Source organism: Giraffa tippelskirchi, chromosome 4 (genome assembly GCF_054371585.1).
Source record: "Giraffa tippelskirchi isolate mGirTip1 chromosome 4, T2T-mGirTip1v1.2.pri, whole genome shotgun sequence".
NCBI classification, from domain to species: domain Eukaryota; kingdom Metazoa; phylum Chordata; class Mammalia; order Artiodactyla; family Giraffidae; genus Giraffa; species Giraffa tippelskirchi.
The window spans coordinates 180,310,897-180,329,670 of NC_137278.1; the positions used below are offsets into that span (position 1 = coordinate 180,310,897).

Here is an 18,774-nt window from a genome sequence, read left to right on the forward strand (position 1 = left end):
GTTTTCTCCAAAAAGCATAAGAATTAAGGTGAGAGGAAGGATAAGATTGTAAGTCATTTTATATTTAGAGTCTTCTATTCCCTATGACTTCTTTTATTTGAAATTTAATTGACTAGGGCCCAATGAAAAGCATTGTATACTGAGTTGGAACATAAAGCCCAGTGGGATAGGAGTCAACAGATCCAGAAGCAAGTCTTTCCAATAATAGAGCTATTCAGTTGTTGTTGTTCAGTCACTCAGTCATGTCTGATTCTTTGTGACCCCATGGACTGCAGCATGCCAGGCTTCCCTGTCCTTCACCATCTCCTGGAACTTGCTCAAACTCATGTCCATTGAGTCGGTGATGCCATCCAATCATCTCATCCTCTATCGTCCCCTTCTACTCCTACATGCTATCTTTCCCAGCATCAGAGTCTTTTTTAATGAGTCAGCTCTTCACAACAGGTGGCCAAAAGATTGGAGCTTCAGCTTCAGCATCAGTCCTTCCAATGAATATTCAGATTGATTTCCTTTAGGATTGATTGGTTTGTTCTCCTTGCAGTCCAAGAGACTCTCAAGAGTCTTCTCCAACACCACAGTTCAAAAGCATCAATTCTTCAGCGTTCAGCCTTCTTTATGGTCCAACTCTCACATCTGTACATGACGACTGGAAAAAACATAGCTTTGACTATACAGACCTTTGTTGGCAAAGTAATGTCTTTGCTTTTTTAATATGCTCTCTAGGTTTGTCATAGCTTTTCTTCCAAGGAGCAAGTGTCTTTTAATTTCATGGCTGCAGTCACCATCTGCAGTGATTTCAAGCCCAAGAAAACAAAGTCTGACACTCTTTCCATTGTTTTCCCATCTATTTGCCATGAAGTGATGAGACCAGATGCCATGATCTTAGTTTTTGAATGTTGAGTTTTAAGCCAGCTTTTTCACTCTCCTCTTTCACCTTCATCAAGAGGCTCCTTAGTTCCTCCTCACTTTCTGCCATAAATATGGGGTCATCTGCATATCTGAGGTTACAGAGCTCTCCATATGTTTTCCATTAATAACTCAAATCTTCATCAATTCACTTTATATTCTTTTGCTTCAGTCCTCTGTAAAATTATGCAGCTTTGTGGAATGATCTCTAATGCCCCTCTGGTTAAAAGAATTCTATAGTCTGATTCCAAACTCCTTCTCTAGGAAAAATAACTCATTATTTGGGTTTCCATAGATTTCAAGCTTACTTCTTGCAATTTTGAATATATAGGTCAACCTCACACTATTTCACAATTCAAAATTGTCAAACAAAATGGTCCCCCTGAAAAAGTGTCACCTGAAATCAATATATACAACTTGAAAAAAAGTAAACTGAATGCCATGGCAAATTACAAACATGTTATGTATATAAAGCATGGATCTCTTATACATAAGGGATCATCACCTGGAAAGAAATTCTTTTCTGAAACAAAAATATTCCAGCCTAAATGTCTTCAAAATGTCTATCAATTTGGCAAACTCTTTATCAAGGGATTCTTTATGGTTTCTCAAGTTGTTCAGCATTAAGATGCAAAGATTTAGCTTCTCCATGATATATCTGAATTCCTATAAGAAGAATAACAAAACAAGTTCCACTGTTCCAATGTTAAATATAAAGAAATAACAGGAAATAGAACATGCTCTGGACATTCCCACAGCAGCAGCATTCACTGTTATTGAACTTTAAAATTCTAATTGAACAGATGTCAATTCTCAGTTGCCTAAGGATGGATGATATAGTGGACTGATGATCCCAATTTAACAAGTACATATTGGGTACACACAGTGTGCCTAAAATTGAGCTTTGTTTTCTTTCTCTTAAGGTAAGTGACCATTTCATCAATAATCACAGTAGCTTTATTAATAGAATAGAATGGAACTAGGGAAATGCAGTAAAATCAGTATTTGTTGATTACCATATTCAAAACCTTTAAAAAAGGTAAGTTTGACAAAAGGGCTGATATTAATACTCCAGAGTTTTCAACATTTACTTCTTGCTTTAGCTTAACTTAGGGGGCTGATAGATGTTAGGAAGTTGTCCGGCAGTCAAGAAGTACAGATAATAAGTTATGGATAAATTTAAGAGATTTCTTTTTATATGCTTCCACTCTAACAAAACTGGGAATAGCTACCTAAAATGTTTTCACTTTCTGATATTCCGCTAACTTCTGGTATAATAAAACTGTCAAAGTCTCAGGAATAAGATTCTTTTGCACAATAATCATTCTATCAGAGAGAATTTTGAAAAGCCAAGGAAAAATTCAAGCTTAGACCAGCCAGTTCTCACAAGGATTCAAATAAAATACACTATTAATTTACATATTGTTTACTCTTTGTGTCTCCAATGCATATTCCATATCCTCACACTTCCTATCACACTCATACTCTCACCCATATACACAACCTCATGCACATCCCCAGACACAAACTCTATACACAGTCAGAATGAGAAGGCATAACACTGCAATGAAATCTTAGAAATGATACTGTGTATAATAAGTGTTACCTGGGTTTAGAAATTAGAAGATAAACCAGGAAAATCTCAAAATTCAGAATACTTACAGTAAGCTTGTTCTCCCACTTTTCTTTGATAGTAATCTCTGGATTAGTTACCCACTGTAGAAAATGATCAATTAGTGTTTCAACTTCAGAAACATCTTCATGCTGAAAAAGAATTCCATACCTTCAAACAGGAATTCAGTGAAAGGTATATAAAAAGAAGTAATTTAGACAAGGTTTAATATAGGTAATTTAGAAAGCCATCAGAGAGAATTCCTTGTTATCTAATGACACCCAGTGACTTTCCTTTATCCCAGGATGTTGCCATGAGAAGATGCTAACTCTCTACATATGCTGAATATATGTTAAAACTTATTTTCCAAAACAAAACCTACCCATTTTATTCCCCTCTCAAATAGAAGGAAGCAAGCATTTTCATGGATATTTTTTCATTCATTAAACTAAATATTATCTACTATAGACTAGGCAGTGACAGATTTTATTTTCTTGGGCTCCAAAATCACTACAGACAGTGACTGCAGCCATGAAATTAAAAGATGCTTGCTGCTTGGAAGAAAAGCTATGACAAACCTAGACAGCATATTAAAAAACAGAGATACCACTTTGTGGACAAAGGCCCATATAGCCAAAGCTATGGTTTTTCCAGTAGTCATGTACAGACGTGAGGGTTGGAGCATAAGGAAGGTTGAGCTCCAAAGAACTGATGTTTTCAAATCATGGTGCTGGAGAAGACTCTTGAGAGTCCCTTGGACTGCAAGGAGATCAAACTAGTAAATCCCAAAGGAAATCAACCCTGAATATTCATTGGAAGGATTGATACTGAAGCTCCAATACTTTGGCCACCTGCAAAAAGTCAACTCATTGGAAATGACTCTGATGCTGGAAAAGACTGAAGGCAGGAGGAGAAGGGAGCAACAGAGGATGAAATGGTTGGATGGCATCACTGACTTAATGGATATGTGTTTGAGCAAGCTCTGGGAAACAGTGGGACGGGGAAGCCTGGCATCCTGCAGTCCATGGGTCAGACACAATTTAGTGACTAAACAACAACAACAATGTGCTAGACACTGTGAGAGGAACTGGAAATACCAACATGAAAATGCTGTTCTCTGCTTTCTCTGATCATCTAGGATTTCCGGTCAAAAATAAAGATAGAGAGAGACTTTCCTGGTAATCCAGTGGTTGAAAACTTTTCTTCCAATGCAGGTAACACGGGTCCAATCCCTAGTCAAGGAACTAAGATCCCACATGCTACAAGGCAACAACGCATGTGCACTACAATGCTTGAGCCCTCTTGCCACAACTACACGGCCCACGTGCTCTGGAACCCACGTACCACAACTAGAGAGAAGCTTGTGTGCCACAACGAACAATCCTACATGCCACAACTAAGACCCAACTCCCAAAAATAAATGAAGAAATGTTTTTTAAAAAAAATTAAAATGGAAAAAGAAGTACTAGTCATTAGCTAGAAGGAGTTCAATAGTCTTCAGCCCTCTGATACTAAAGATTAACTTGTAGCGAATATAGGCTCAAGCAATCCATACTTAATGGTCAGCCTGTAAGTCCTGACTGACCCAGAATTAGAAGATGCACATTAGGAAGATTTGAGAAAAATCTTTTCCTTTCATAGTAGGATATATTTTGTTCTCAACACATAGATACGCCCGTGCTCAGCAAACAGGCTGTAGGTCAGTTATCTGTAGATCTTCCTGGCCAGTGAAACAGCATACGATATGCAGATGTTATACAATACCAGATTCTGAAGCGCAGCCATGAACTCCACTCCCTTCTGTTCAAGTTCTCTCAGTAACAGCAGCATTTCTTCATCCATTATCTTGTCCAGAGATGACAAGCTGATTAAACTGCACTGCCACTCAGTTTCATTGTTCTGAAACAATTACCAAAATGTCCATAACCCTGTCATCCTAATAAAGAATATTCATTATTTTTATTTTATGAAAATGATGCCCATGGGTCAATGTAATGATCCCCATCAAACATTCTAAATTATCTTATGAAATCCTCCTGTGTGCATGCTAAATCACTCAGTCATGTCTGACTCTTTATGGCCCCATGGACTGTAGCCAGCCAGGCTCCTCTAGCCATGGGATTCTCCAGGCAAGAATACTGGAGTGGGTTGCCATGCCCTCCTCCAGGGGATCTTCCTGACCCAGGGATTGAGACCATATCTCTTACATCACCTGCATTTGCAGGTGGGTTCTTTACCAATAGTGCCACCTGGAACTACTCCTACATCCCCCTAAACTGCTCATTTCCTCTCTTGGCTGCCCTCAGCTTAACATTTACTCATTCTTAAGGGATACTCACATATCTAATAGATAACATTTACATTTACATGATATAAACTTCTACAGCTCTAATTTTATGAAAAGAAGGAACAGGAATGAAATTCTCAGAACAAGAAAACTGTTGGTCAGGGGAGGGTGCACTCAGCAAATCCCATTGAAAACAGACTGGTTTCTTTGTCTCTCTTCTACTCATAGAAGATGCTCTCAGATGATATTTCACAAAGTAAGTTTCTCATACTTCTCTCAAAGTCTCTGTGTCCCTCATACTTTAGATATATGACAACACATTTAACTTCCTTCTTGCTGTCAGTTGGAAAAAAGTGATTGGGCTCTTACTTCAGATTCCAATTAGAAGGCAAAGACTTCCTAATCCACTAGTGGGATAAACTTCAGCACCAGAATGTTGCCAGCTGTTTAACCCCTGTTCAGAATTATAAAACTTTATAGACTGGCATCTTGGCATCCTTATTACCTCAGAGGGCAGGGGATAAAAACACATCACTGTGGCAGATTAGCCACCATGTCATTCAGTCTGGCAGTTTGGCTTGGTTTCAAAAGCACACTAAAAAAAAATGATGCGTCTTTGCAACAGAATGTCAGGAAAGCACAGTCCTCAGCAGAATGTTCAAGACTGTCTGAGAATGCCTTAGGTGAAGCAACATATGTCGCCCTGCATCCTTGGCAGGAGAAATTCAAATGGCACTTGCCCCAAGGACATTCTCTCCTTTCAAGGTCATAGCACAGCTGTCAACAGGAGGACATTCTGGACAAATCTATCATCTACGCAACATGGGAAGACCATCAAAGTAGCAAAAGAAAGCAATCTGCCAAAAAACATTTCCTAGCATTCTAAGCACACAACTGGAAAGTACAAAGGAATGAAAATATACTAGGGAGTCAGGTTCCAACATTTCATTCACAAGAAGGCGTTTGACTGTTTCCTCCCTGTTGTAAAGAACTACCAACAGGCTGGAGGTTTTAAGGCACTAATTCATTTTGGTATTTTAAAATTAACCCCAAACATATAAAAATGCTAATTTATGTTCCGAATATAATAATCAGTGTCATTAATTTGAGTTGGTACAATTATATTCTCAAGCAAAGAAATTTCATGTTTCTGCATGAAACAATGTAAATGAAACAAGTAAATTTTTGGTAGATACATTTACTTTGGGACTTGAAGAAATACTAAAAATAGTTCATGATCTCTACCACAATCTTTCAGACCCCAGGCTGGGGATCACTGCATGTAGCCCTGAAAAATATCAAGATAGTAAAGATTTCTTGAGAATTCCCTGGCAGTCCAGTGGGTAGGATCCCATGCTCTCATTGCCAAGGACTTGGGTTCAAACCCTGCTTGGGAAACTAAGATCACGCATGCTGTGTGGCCAAATATGTATGTGTGTGTGTGTGTGTGTGGTGTGTATACACATATATAAAGATTTTTAAAGTCCAGATTCACTAAACACACATTTCCACACCCCATGCTGGAGTCTCACTATAGTTTTCAGCCATAACTTGAAAAAGATTCATTCTTCCAGGCTAAGAAACTTTAGACTTAGGTTCCATAAACTATCAGTGGATTACCTCAAAATGTCATGGGTGATCTTCAGCAAGATACAGATCTTTACTTAATGTCAAGATATTGCACATGGTGATTATTTTTGTAAAGGCTTCCATTTGATGATAATTACCTACCTCTGCAGACTGAGCAACAATGAGTTCACAGTGTAGAGATTTTACTCCTTCAGAGTCGACACTCTTATGCTCTCCACTGACATTTAACTGCATTCCATTTCTTAAAAAAAAAAAAAAAACAGTAGTCTGGTCTGGTTAGGTATGCCTTATGTTTTAAGTCACAAGAATAAGATTTATTTATCACCAAACAGTAAGCACTTATGTGTGCCATATAAGGTACTTAAGACTACAGAGAGGAACAGAGGTAGTCTTTGCCCTCCAGGCACTGCACACACTAGTGATTCTAGGTGGCTGCAAACAGGTAAGCTATACTTTCTTTTTAAGAATTGGAGCTAATAGTTGAATTTTTAAAATTTTCACTAAAACTCTAGATGTCTTGCTTTTCTTCAAAAAATTCAAAATATGTGGTCACACTGGGTCCATATATTCTTGATGTAACAACTATCTGGAGCTAAGCAGAGAAACATCCCATCTTTACCTGGATAATGTACTTTCCTCATTTTCACCCCCCTAATATAAGTATGTGCACTTACCCCACTGACTTTACTCATTTTTCTGCTTATGGACTTCTGGACTAGCATGTTATACAAAATCAGAAACAAACAATAACATAAGGAAGAGTGTGTCAGGAAAGAGGTAAAAACAACACGCCATGCATGCATTCAGAAAGATTACTTAATCTCCAGGCATAAGGGTGAGTGAGGGAGGTTGATGGAAAACTTGTGAAGGAATTTAGTACTCTTAGGAGAGAAGCTGAGAAAACATCACAAAGTTACCGAAGGAAAGAACGTGGCATAAGAACTGCACACAGCGCAGTAGGTGAGTAATGTGGAGCGGGGGACACATGACAGAAAGTTGGTGAGAGGTTACTCTACTTACATCACAAATTCCTGTTGTAAGTGCTGTAACTCTTGAGCCAGCTTGTTTTTCTCCCCTCGTAAGTTCTGGAATCACAAACAACATTAGGCTGCCCATGTTACTCTGCTGGGACATTCACAATTCCATTTAAAATCCCCACCTTGCAAGTTGTGAGATTATTATGGTATACCTCAATAATGCTTCCATATTCTATGATCGTTGACTTAAGCTCTTCTATACTTACATCCTTCTGAAAAGTAGGAGAGAGAATTAATAGCAAATAAATGTATGAGTTTACCAAATCATATTTACTAAACTAGCAATCTGAGTCAAAGAAGAATTATAAATGCCTAATGACGTGATGAGACCTTCTACGAATCTCATGATTTGAAAATTCAGCTAGTCTGGGTTTGCGATTAAAACTACGGAAAAACATAAGGGGCAGCAAGGCATCAATATCTGACTGGTGTTATTATGTTCTATCTCTGCCTGGTCCAGTGAAATCATACCCTGAAAGGCAATTTTTAAATCCAAGTAAAAATTTTATTACTACAGCCTATTGAAGGAAAAAAAAAGCAGTTTTTAACCTACAAAATGACTAATAAATTATGAAAGCATCCAATTTTATCCAGTTCAAACCATATCTTTTAAAAATCATAGCTTTGTACTCCAAGACCAGAGGGTACAGTCAGTGTCTGACCTGTAGTTGTGTCCCATGAATGGCATGGTGCCTGGGGCATGAGAAGTATCTTAGGAGAGCTGGGCGGGAGTGCAGAGCGGTAGAAGGACTCAAGTTATGGAGGAAATGAGCAGTCATCGCTACTACAGTGTTACTACACGGGGAGCGAGAACGCCCGTGAGGAGGAGACACAGTTGGTACCACAGTCAGTATTCTGGTCAACGTTCACAAGCTGTGGAGGGTACCTTTGAAATATCATAAACTGCAGAGAAAGGAAGTGAAATACTGCTCCTCCTTCCCTTTCCTGTCTTTGAATGTGGAAGCTTATTAACTTAGGCTGTGTCCTTTCTGTGTCTCTTAAAGCCACCAAACCAGCATCCCTGTAGCCAGGAAAGTTTGTTACCAAATAGGCTATGATCATGAGAGACAAATATAAATAGCGTAATATTTATCTATCAAATTAATCAGTCAAAATAGGTAGAACATAACTCGGGATATATTGTTTTTCCCTGAAATGAATGACTGTACATTCATTAATGTTGCTATGAATTAAAACTTCATCATCACAGGGAGTTTCTGGTTGGTCCAATGGTTAAGACTCCCTGCTTCCACTGCAGGGGTGTGGGTTCAATCCCTGGTCAAGGAACCAAGATGCTGAGTGCCCCGAGGTGTGGCCAAAAATTAGAAAACAAAAGACAAACAAAACAAAACACTGCATCACCACTATCTAGCCAGTGACTGGCAAATTGGCATACTAATATTGTTGAATAAAGGAATGAATATCACCAGAATTTACAGAGGATATGTTAAAATACCCCAAGTGGAAAAGTCAATATTCTTCACTCAGAAGAACAATTTTTATTCTTACAAATAAAGAAATGCTTTATGACAGAATATTAGAATCAGATATTTCAACAGGGGTGGAGTTATGCAAATGTCACCACCTTCCTCTATTACTTGGAGGGAGTCTCCAGGATTCCATGGACAGAGACAGTACCAACCTTCTGTAAACTTGCATCTGCATTAAGCAAAGTGTTTTCATACATGTGTAACTGCATCTGAAAAGAAACACATTTAGGGAAGGCCACTGGGACATTGCTTTGGTAAAGGACAATGCCACAAAATCATGGCACAATCAGGAGACATGTTTCTGAAGCACTTATAAAAAGTGCTTGCATTTTTCACTTTATAAAGAGCCTTCCCATTAGCCTCACAACAACCCTCAAGGCCAAGGTCATTGCCCTCTGTCTACCAGGAAGGAAATCAAAGCTCAGCACTATCCAGAGACTTGCGCAACGCCAAACCTAGTAAGTGACAGAACAGAGCCTAGAATCTGAGTCTCCAACTCCAGCCAAGGGCTCTTCCCACTGTCTCATACTTCACATAATAAAAGGACATAGAGTGTGTTCATTTTTTGGTGAAAATAAAAATCTAGGTAGGACATGAACACAGACTCCATATGGGCATGTGAAAGGCTCTTCCTCTTTTAAAAAAGTTTAAAAATGTTCAAGCTTTCTTTTAGCAAAGTGGATATTAAGGATATTATCAGTTTATTCAAACCAAAAGCAAGCTTGTTGGCATAGACTTCTAAGTAGGATGTAATTGAGAAAAATGTATATTGTTTGAATGGAAAACTTGGAAAAATAATAGCACAATCAGAAGTAGAATTGCCATCATAATCATACATGTTTGATATTCCTTTATAGTTCTCAAGATATTTTCATATAATCCTTTCATTTGAGTTTCCAACAAGCTTGTGGATGAGGTACGCATTTAATAGATGAAAAAACTGAGATTTAAAGAAGTTAACTAATTGCTTGGGGTTAAAAGCTTTTACCCTGGAGAAGAAAATGGCAACTCACTTCAGTATTCTTGCCTGGAGAATCTCCATGGACAGAGGAGCCTGGCAGGCTACAGTCCATGGGGTCGCAAGAGTTGGACAAGACTTAGTGACTAAACCACCACTGCCATAAAGCTTTTAAGTCGAGAAGACAGGATTTGAATCCACATCTTCTCCGGCTCTTTCCACTAGTTTATGGCAGTTATATTTTCCATAACAGTCATTCCCAGAATAAAATTAATGTTTAATGTCTACATTATAATGGCTATAATATATGTATATGTACATACACACATGGAATCAGGGCCTCTGCTAGGAAAAGTGAGAATTCCACAACTAGGTATGAATTTTAAGTACATCATCATTTCAAACATGTACTAAAGCAAAAAATACTGTTCAAATAAACCATCAGAGATAACAAAAAGTATGACACAAATTCCAGAATTTAGTAATAGTTACCTTCTGTTTTCTAATAATAAAGTATGACATATATAACAAAAATATACACTAAATAGATACTTTTATCAATATAGATTAAAAAATCATTTTTGTAAGATATAATTTCTTAATTCAATAGAGTTGAATTAAAAAATCTAGATGGAGTTTTTTTCCCCATCTCTCATTTTTTGCATTAAGAAGGTACAATAGCTGAACTTTTCCCTAACTTAAGAATTTGAAAAATTAGATACTATTAAATTAGAAATTGTCACTATAATAAAAAATATAAATAATAGCAAATGGTGACAAGGATGTGGAGTAATTTGAACCCTCATACCTAATGGAAATGTAAAATGGTATAGCTACTTGGGAAAAAAATCTGGCAGTTCCTCAAAAGGTTAAACATAGTTATCATATGATGCAGTAATTTGACTCTTAGATACATACTCAAGAGAAATTAAAACTTACATCCACACAAAAATTTATACATGAATATTCATAGCACCATTACTCATTATAGTAAAAAGAAAAAAAAAAGTAGGAACAGCTTAAATGTCCAGCAATTGATGAATAAACAAAATGTGCTATATTCCTATAATGGACTATTATTCAGCAATACAAGGAAATGAAGTAATGATATATGCTATGACATGAATGAACTCTTAAAACACTAGTCTCGGTGAAGAGAGCCAGTCACAAAAGACAATATAATGGATATGATTCCATTTATATGAAATGTCCAGAATAGCTAAATCTATGGAGATAGAAAGCTGATTAGTGTTTGTCTAGCGCTGGGGAAGAATGGAAAATGACCGCTAAAGGGATTTCTTTTTGGATGATAAAAGTATTTTAAAATTGATTTTGGTGATGGTTGCACAACTCTGAATATATTTAATACTAAAAACCACTGACCCGTATACTCTGAGTGAATTTAATGGCATATGTGTTATGTATCAGTAAAGCTGATACATTAAAAAAGCAGAAACTGCCTTTTATATAAATCAGACATCTAGAGGAGTACAAATTTCAAAATTTATAATGAAAGGTCATTGTATCAATGAGTCACAAACACCTTCATAAAGTAATATTAATTTGATGCAAGAAAATATTTTACCAGTATTTGAGAAGTGCTTACTTGGTGCTCTTTCTCAGTTTTAGACAAGTCTTCAATCTTCTCTTCCAATTTATATATATCCATAATGTTCTTAGCATTCTAACATAAAATAAGATAGTATTCTTAGATTTAGACCAAAAAAAAAAAGGACATCACAAAGTCTTTTTTAGAAAGTGCTATTTTCATCATTGACATCCTAATCCATTTTAAATTAAGGAACAGAATTTTAGACTGTCCAAAAATAACACGATCTTTTTAATGTGATCATCCACGAATATTCTCAGTAATCCCTTATTTTCCATTCCACCTGGGCCACTCATTCCCTAGACACACCTTCAGATTTGTCATTATAGCAACTGGGACCCTTCTGTTACCTTAATTGCAAAAGCATCTCCCTCTTCAACCATTACTTCTTGTCTTTCCAGATTACTTCTATGTGCATCAACAAACCTTCAGTCCCCACTGGAGTCTGCAATCCAATGATCCCACTACTTTCTCACTACCTTTCCACCTTCCCGTGAACTCAGTCCCTTCTTGACTCAGCTTAAATTCTTCCATGGCCAATTATTACATTCTCTTACTTCTACATCCCTTTAATCCCCTTGGCTCTCCCCTATTTCTTAGTATTTTCTTAATTTCAGATTGCCATCCACTCCACACCAGCACCTTTTCCAATAACAATTGTTAAAGAGAAACACAAATAAACCAATAGGTCACACATTAAATTTGTAAGCTTTAATCTTAGGGTTTTCTGGTGATTATATCATACCTATTCAAATGGCCATTTGCCTAAAGCAAGTATTTGCAAACTATACCAACTGCCCTTCTCCATTCTCAGAGACCAACTCTGACTACTTGGTTTTATAAATAAAGCTTTATTAAGACACAACTGAAAGACACAACTGAGCCCAATGTTTTCAGATTGCCCTTAGCTGCCTTCACCTTGCAATGGCAGAAATGAGTGGTTGTGACAAAGTCCTTCTAGCCAGGCAAGCTTAAAAATATTTATTATCATGTCCTTTACAAAAAGTTTGCCAACTCCTGGCCTATTTCATTCTTTCTCTCTCCTTGAACTTCCAATACCTCCTCCAACATCCTCACTCTCAGCCAATGACTTTGCTCTGTATTTCACTGAGACATTAGAAACTATTCAGTTCAGTTGCTCAGTCATGTCCAACTCTTCGACCCCATGGACTGCAGCATGCCAGGCCTCCCTGTCCATCACCAACTCCTGAAGTTTACTCAAACTCATGTCCATTGTGTCGGTGATGCCATCCAACCATCTCATCCTCTGTCATCCCCTTCTCCTCTTGCCTTCAATCTTTCCCAGCATCAGGGTCTTTCCAAATGAGTCAGTTCTTCTCATCAGGTAGCCAAAGTATCAGAGTTTCAGCTTCAGCATCAGTCCTTCCAATCAATATTCAGGACTGATCTCCTTTAGGATGGACTAGTTGGATCGCCTTGCAGTCCAAGGGACTCTCTAATAGAAACTATTAGAAGTGAATTTTCCATATTACTTGGATATATAATAAATACTTTGGGATATTATAAAGCATTTGCTGACCTGAATACTTTATCCACTTCTTTTGTTCCTGCTTCAGTCTAAGCCTTCACTGACTTTTGCCTGCTTTATTATTAATACAAGAGCCTCCTAATCGGTCTCCTCACTTCTTCCCTCAGCCCACAGTTGATTCTAAAGCCAGGAGCCAGAGAAATCTTGGTAAAACTGAAATTATATGATGCTACTTCTCTGCTCAAAACTGTTCAGCAGCTCTCATCTCACAACCAGAGTCCAAACAATGCGTTTATGAGACCCTGGGGGTCCAGGTCCCCACAACGCTCTATAGCACCTTGTGGTACTTATTCCCTCTGCTCCAGCCACACTGATCTTGCTATCCCTTAAAAATGGCGGGCAGGCTACAGCCTGTGGACTTTGGATTTGCTATTTCCTCTGCCATGAGTGCTCTTCCAGATGAACTTCATAGTTTTTAACCAAAAATTAACTTCCCAGTTCTACTTTTCCTAACCACCCAGTAAACGAGGGTTTATAAAGTAGACCTTTATTTTTGTGTTTTTGACCACAAGGCAGGTGGAATCTTAGCTCCAAGACCAAGAATCAAACCCACATCCCCTGTATTGAAAGGTGGAGTCTTAACCACTGGACCACCAGGGAAGTCCCCTAACCACCCTAGTTTAAATGGCCGTTTTCTGTCCTTCTCTTGGTGGCACTAATCCCATCTAACAAGCTAGTTTCACACAGGCTATTTTGCTTAAGTCTGTATTCACTTAGAATAGAGTCTATCTCCCAGTGAATGTGTGTATAAGAAGTAAATAAATATAAATGAATAATTGGCTTCCTCCATGGCTCAGTGGGTAAAGAATTCACCTGCAAATGCAGAAGACACAGGAGATGTGGGTTTGATCCCTGGGTCAGGAAGATCCCCTGGAGGAGGAAATGGCAACCTACTCCAGTATTCTCACCTGAAAAATCCCGTGGACAGAGGAGCCAGGCGAGCTATAGTCCATAGGTTTGCAGAGAGTAGGACATGACTGAGTGACTAAGCGCTCCATCGAACAATTACCCAAGCCATTGTGCTGTCACTCTTCACAATGCACAGATTGTTACCTCCTAAAGGAAACTCAGTGACATCTATATGCCTTTTCTAACACAAGTCAATCATTGTAACACCATCTCATGAAGAAGAGTTCTAGTCTCCTTCCTTCTATCTCAATTCCAAATTGGTATACTGCAATTCTTTGATGGTAGTCAATCATCTTAAATATGAGAAGAAAAATATCTTACATTGGGAACTTACTTCTAAAGCACTAGTTTCATGGAAACCTGGCCTGGCTGCTGTAATATATCTAAATAAAATACAAGATTTCTTTCGAATCTTTAGCTATTCCTTTTCAATCCATTATGAATGTCCACTTAGGCCATAAATTGGATAACTCTTCAGATCATTCATTGCAGCTTAATAAGTAACTCTAATAAACATATATAAAACACAACCAAAAAACTATATATAATGATTCACATTCAAAAGGTACCTATAGAGAATTTTTCTTCAAAATAGCAACTTACTAATAGCTTTTTTACCTGTTCTTTCAATGTTTTAATTTTATTGCTTAAAAATATATATTGCATAAAAGTTTTCTTTTTTTTAAAGATTTTACTATTATTTCCTAATATATATTAGGTATATTATGGTTAACCAAATGGCTTCACATGCATTATCTTAATCTTTAAAGTAACTGTAGGGAACAGGTATTATTAATCCCTCAAAAGATAAATGGCCTTTCCAAGGTCAAACTGTCAAAGAATTGAAGATCTAGGTCTTAGAGTCAATGACCTGTGCCATCTAGTTTTGTGGAATAATATTGGAAAATTATTAAATAACATCTACACTTTCCTTCTTGATTTGTATACTTTTTATATGGGTTAATTTCATTTCATATTAAGTCTGAATTTCTTTAATCCTATTTCCTCATGGAGGATTACAAAGGTAATATACTTCTGTCCAGACAGGAAAATCCTGTCTACTCTTCCTAACTTGTCATTTGACAAAGTAACCTAGTATTTTGCCCACAGGAGCCTGAAATTCACACAATTTGTGTTTAACCCAGGGTCAGGACCCATGATTGTATGATTTCCATGTTTATCTGTATAGTCTGTTTAACAATATCAACATACCTCTTCTTGGAGAATCCGAATCTTAAGAATCAGAGCCCGGTTTTCTGTCTCCTGATTTATTAAGAGAAACATAATTTAAAAGTATTTGAGAAGCTTATGAAAATATCAAATATTTACTTCCAGAGTTAACAACATTTTTTCATCAACCTTAAATATAGCATTGACATATTGCACATGAGCCTAGTCTGAAAATATTCTTAATATGGGGTTAAGCCTTTGGCTTCCAGTCTCTTGGGATCAGTGAGAAGTCACTCTCCTCCTGACTCAATCTAACCATGACAGAGAAGAAAAGATGAGAAACAAAAAAGAAAAGGTTATGTGGTTTGCCTAAAGTTACACCGCCCTCAGAAACAGGGCTTGTATGTTCTCAGCCTGACTCCCAAAGGTGGGCTCTTGGTCACTGCCCTACATGACTTCCACACAGAAGCTCCTTAGTGGGCCCAGACTGAGTCCTTGCTGTAATGGATTCATAGAGACGTGCAGAGTCACCTGATACTTGGTGAGTCCAGTCTCCACATTTTATCAATGAGGCAAAAGCTAAGCTAAGCTGTGTTGGTTGTAGTAGGTCATGAGTGAAAGACACAGGCCTGAAATTCAAGTTTCCTGATACCTTACAGACCTAAAAATAAATCAATCTGAATGACTTTCAGCTGACCTGCCACCACCCCCACCCTCCCACCATGATTAGCAATGCTCAAATAGTGCTAGAGGGATTCTGAAGATTATTACTGAAGCTCCAGATAATAGTTTAACAGTTTCCATAAAAATAATTACTTCTCTGGTAGTTGAAGCTTAGTCTAAATAATGTTTTGCTCCAAAAATTACAAGCCGGGGCTTATTTAGTGTTAAGGACTGATTAATGGAGCTAATTAGCAATCTGTACATGTTGAAAAAATGAATGTTTTTAAAAACCCGAGAAAAAGGTAAAAGTTTGACATACAATTTTTTTTGGAAGATGTGATTTTCAGTGTCAGATATTTATAAATTCACCTGTTAACTTCAGAAGGCATTCTAGATCTTCACCAACCATTGCAAATGTAACATTTGTAAAGAATTTTAATCCTGGTTGAAAGGAAAACACAATTTTTTTTTATCCTTCTTGCCTTTACTTTTCTAAGGGGTTACCAATTCATTCATCAGCCTACTGATTTCTGATCTTTGCCTCCAATAAACCATCTTGGATTTCAGTTAAATAAACTATCTGCCAATTTCAAAGTACTTGGATGACTTACTAATTGTTTGTTCTGGGCTACAGTCATGGTCTTCTGCTCTTCTGAAGCATTCATACTAATTTTCAGTTCCTCTAGTTCTTCTTTTAACAGGTTTGTTCTCATAATAGCCTGGTGGGCACTGTGGGGGTGAGGAGAGAAGGCAATAAGCGAAACCTCAAATATAACCGTCAAAGATACTAACTAAAGCCACAGACCGTTTTTAAGCTTCAAGCTGAAAACCACTGAAAATTCAAACCAGATGCCAACAATAGTAAAAAAAAAAAAAAAAAATTTACTCAAGATGTTCCACAGTCCTTAGGAAGGGAAGGGATTCGAGTAGAGTACACTGGGAGATAAAGGTTAGAAGGAAACAAACATATTCCTGAAGCCAAAGACTGGCATACTCCCTTTGAAATCCATCACTAGCTAAATCACACAGTTATTTCCTTCTACTACTAAGATATAATATTAGTTAATATAATTACACAAATAGTTATTAAATAACATCACACATTCCCTCAAAGCATAGCTTGTTTTCTTTTTAAAGAAACTTTGAGTTATTATATTTTAAATACATAAGCCAACAATGGGATGGAGAGAGCTTGAGGTTAGCTTTCTTTTTAATGTTATAGATTGGGGGACTTCCCTGGTGGTCCAATGGCTAAAATTCTGCACTCCCAATGCAGGTTGCCCGGGTTTGATCCCTGGTCAGGGAACTAGATCCCACATGTTGCAACTAAAGATCCCACACTCTGCAATGAAGACTTGGTGCAACCAAATACATACATATACATATATATATATTTAATTTTATAGGTTGATTTGGAGTATGGTCAAAAATTGTGAGGGTAGGAGTTCATGGTCAGAATCCTTTTCTGTTTTTTCAAGTTAAATGAGAACTTTTCTGTTCAGACTTTTAGCACCTATGACACCTGTACACACAGACTTTGTGAGAACCAGGTTGCTTGTTTTCTGATGTTCAAGCATGTCCCACTTTATCTATTTTACCAGTGTCTACACTTGATCTATTATGTCCTCAAGGTCCAGTATCCCTTTCTAGCTTAAGCTAAGGTAATGAATGTTCTTATCATCCTTCTAGGCTACAGGTACCCTGTTGCTGTTCAGTATCCAAATCATGTCTGACTCTTCTCAACCACATGGACTGCAGCACACCAGGCTTCCATGTCCCTCACCAGCTTCCAGAGTTTGCCCAAGTTCATGTCCATTGAATCGGTGATGCCATCCAACTATCTCATCTTCTGTTGCCCTCTTCTCCTTCTGCCTTCAATCTTTCCCAGCATCAGGGTCTTTTCCAATGAGTCAGCTGTTCGCATCAGGTGGCCAAACAGGTACCCTGAGGGCACATTTTAAACCTGACTCATCAATGAATCTCTCATAATACTTAGCATGGAACTTTGCATAGAGTAAGAGTTCTAGTGACCCACTGAATGTTGGGATAGATTTACACTTGACCTGTATGTATATTGGTCTTACACAGAGACTTGAAGGACATAGAGAACATCATTGCTAGAAAAGAACTAACAAATGTTGCTGATGGGAAAGTAAAGTTGCTTTACTAGTGGGAAAGTAAAGTTACTTTACTAGTGGGAAAGTACAGCTGTTTTCCAAAGTTGCTTTGGAACTTCGGAAAAGTGTGGCAGTTCCTCAAAATGCAAAGTATAAGTTGCATGCATGCATGCTAAGTTGCTTCAGTCATGTCTGACTCTTTGTGCCCCTATGGGCTGTACCCCACCAGGCTCCTCTGTCCATGGGATTCTCTAGGCAAGAATACTGGAGTGGGTGACCATTTCCTTCTCCAGGGGATCTTCCAGACCCAGGGATTAAACCTGTGTCTCTTATGTCTCCTGCACTGGCAAGTAAGTTCTTTACCACCAGTGCTACCTGGGTAGCCCTAAAGTATAGGTTGTAAGTGAAAGTCACTCAGTCGTGTCCAACTCTTTGTGATCCCATGGACTATACAGTCCATGGAATTCTCCAGGCCAGAATACTGGAGTGGATAGCCTTTCCCTTCTCCAGGGAAACTTCCCAACCCAGGAATCGAACCCAGGTTTCCTGCATTGCAGGCAGATTCTTTACCAGCTGAGCCACAAGGGAAGCCCAAGAATACTGGTGTGGGTAGCCTATCATTTCTCCAACGGATCTTCCTGACCCAGGAATCGAAATGGGGTCTCCTACATTGCAGGCAGATTCTTTACCAACTGAACTATCAGAGAAGACCAAAATATAGGTCTTAAAAAGTATAGCAATTTCACTCCTAGATACATAACCAAGAAAACAGAAAACAAATGACCCCATAAAAACTTGCACATAAATTTCATGAGAGCAGCTTTTCTAAGTGCCAAAAAGCAGTGCTAACCCAAATGTCCAAACTGAGGTATATTTA

General features: G+C 37.9%; 1 protein-coding gene across 2 annotated transcripts in view; it reads right to left on the reverse strand.

Moving 5' to 3' along the window:
- IRAG2 (inositol 1,4,5-triphosphate receptor associated 2) overlaps window positions 1–18,774 on the reverse strand; it is a 189,644-nt gene that overhangs the window by 63,762 nt on the left and 107,108 nt on the right. For both annotated transcript variants that reach the window (XM_081483728.1, XM_081483726.1), the window contains 10 exons: window positions 16,392–16,509; window positions 15,160–15,210; window positions 11,487–11,564; window positions 9,075–9,131; window positions 7,585–7,644; window positions 7,416–7,480; window positions 6,537–6,636; window positions 4,283–4,417; window positions 2,569–2,670; window positions 1,412–1,572 (listed from right to left, as the gene is read on the reverse strand). In XM_081483728.1, coding sequence (XP_081339854.1) covers window positions 1,412–1,572; window positions 2,569–2,670; window positions 4,283–4,417; window positions 6,537–6,636; window positions 7,416–7,480; window positions 7,585–7,644; window positions 9,075–9,131; window positions 11,487–11,564; window positions 15,160–15,210; window positions 16,392–16,509 — 927 coding nt within the window. The remainder of the gene's footprint in view (window positions 1–1,411; window positions 1,573–2,568; window positions 2,671–4,282; window positions 4,418–6,536; window positions 6,637–7,415; window positions 7,481–7,584; window positions 7,645–9,074; window positions 9,132–11,486; window positions 11,565–15,159; window positions 15,211–16,391; window positions 16,510–18,774) is intronic.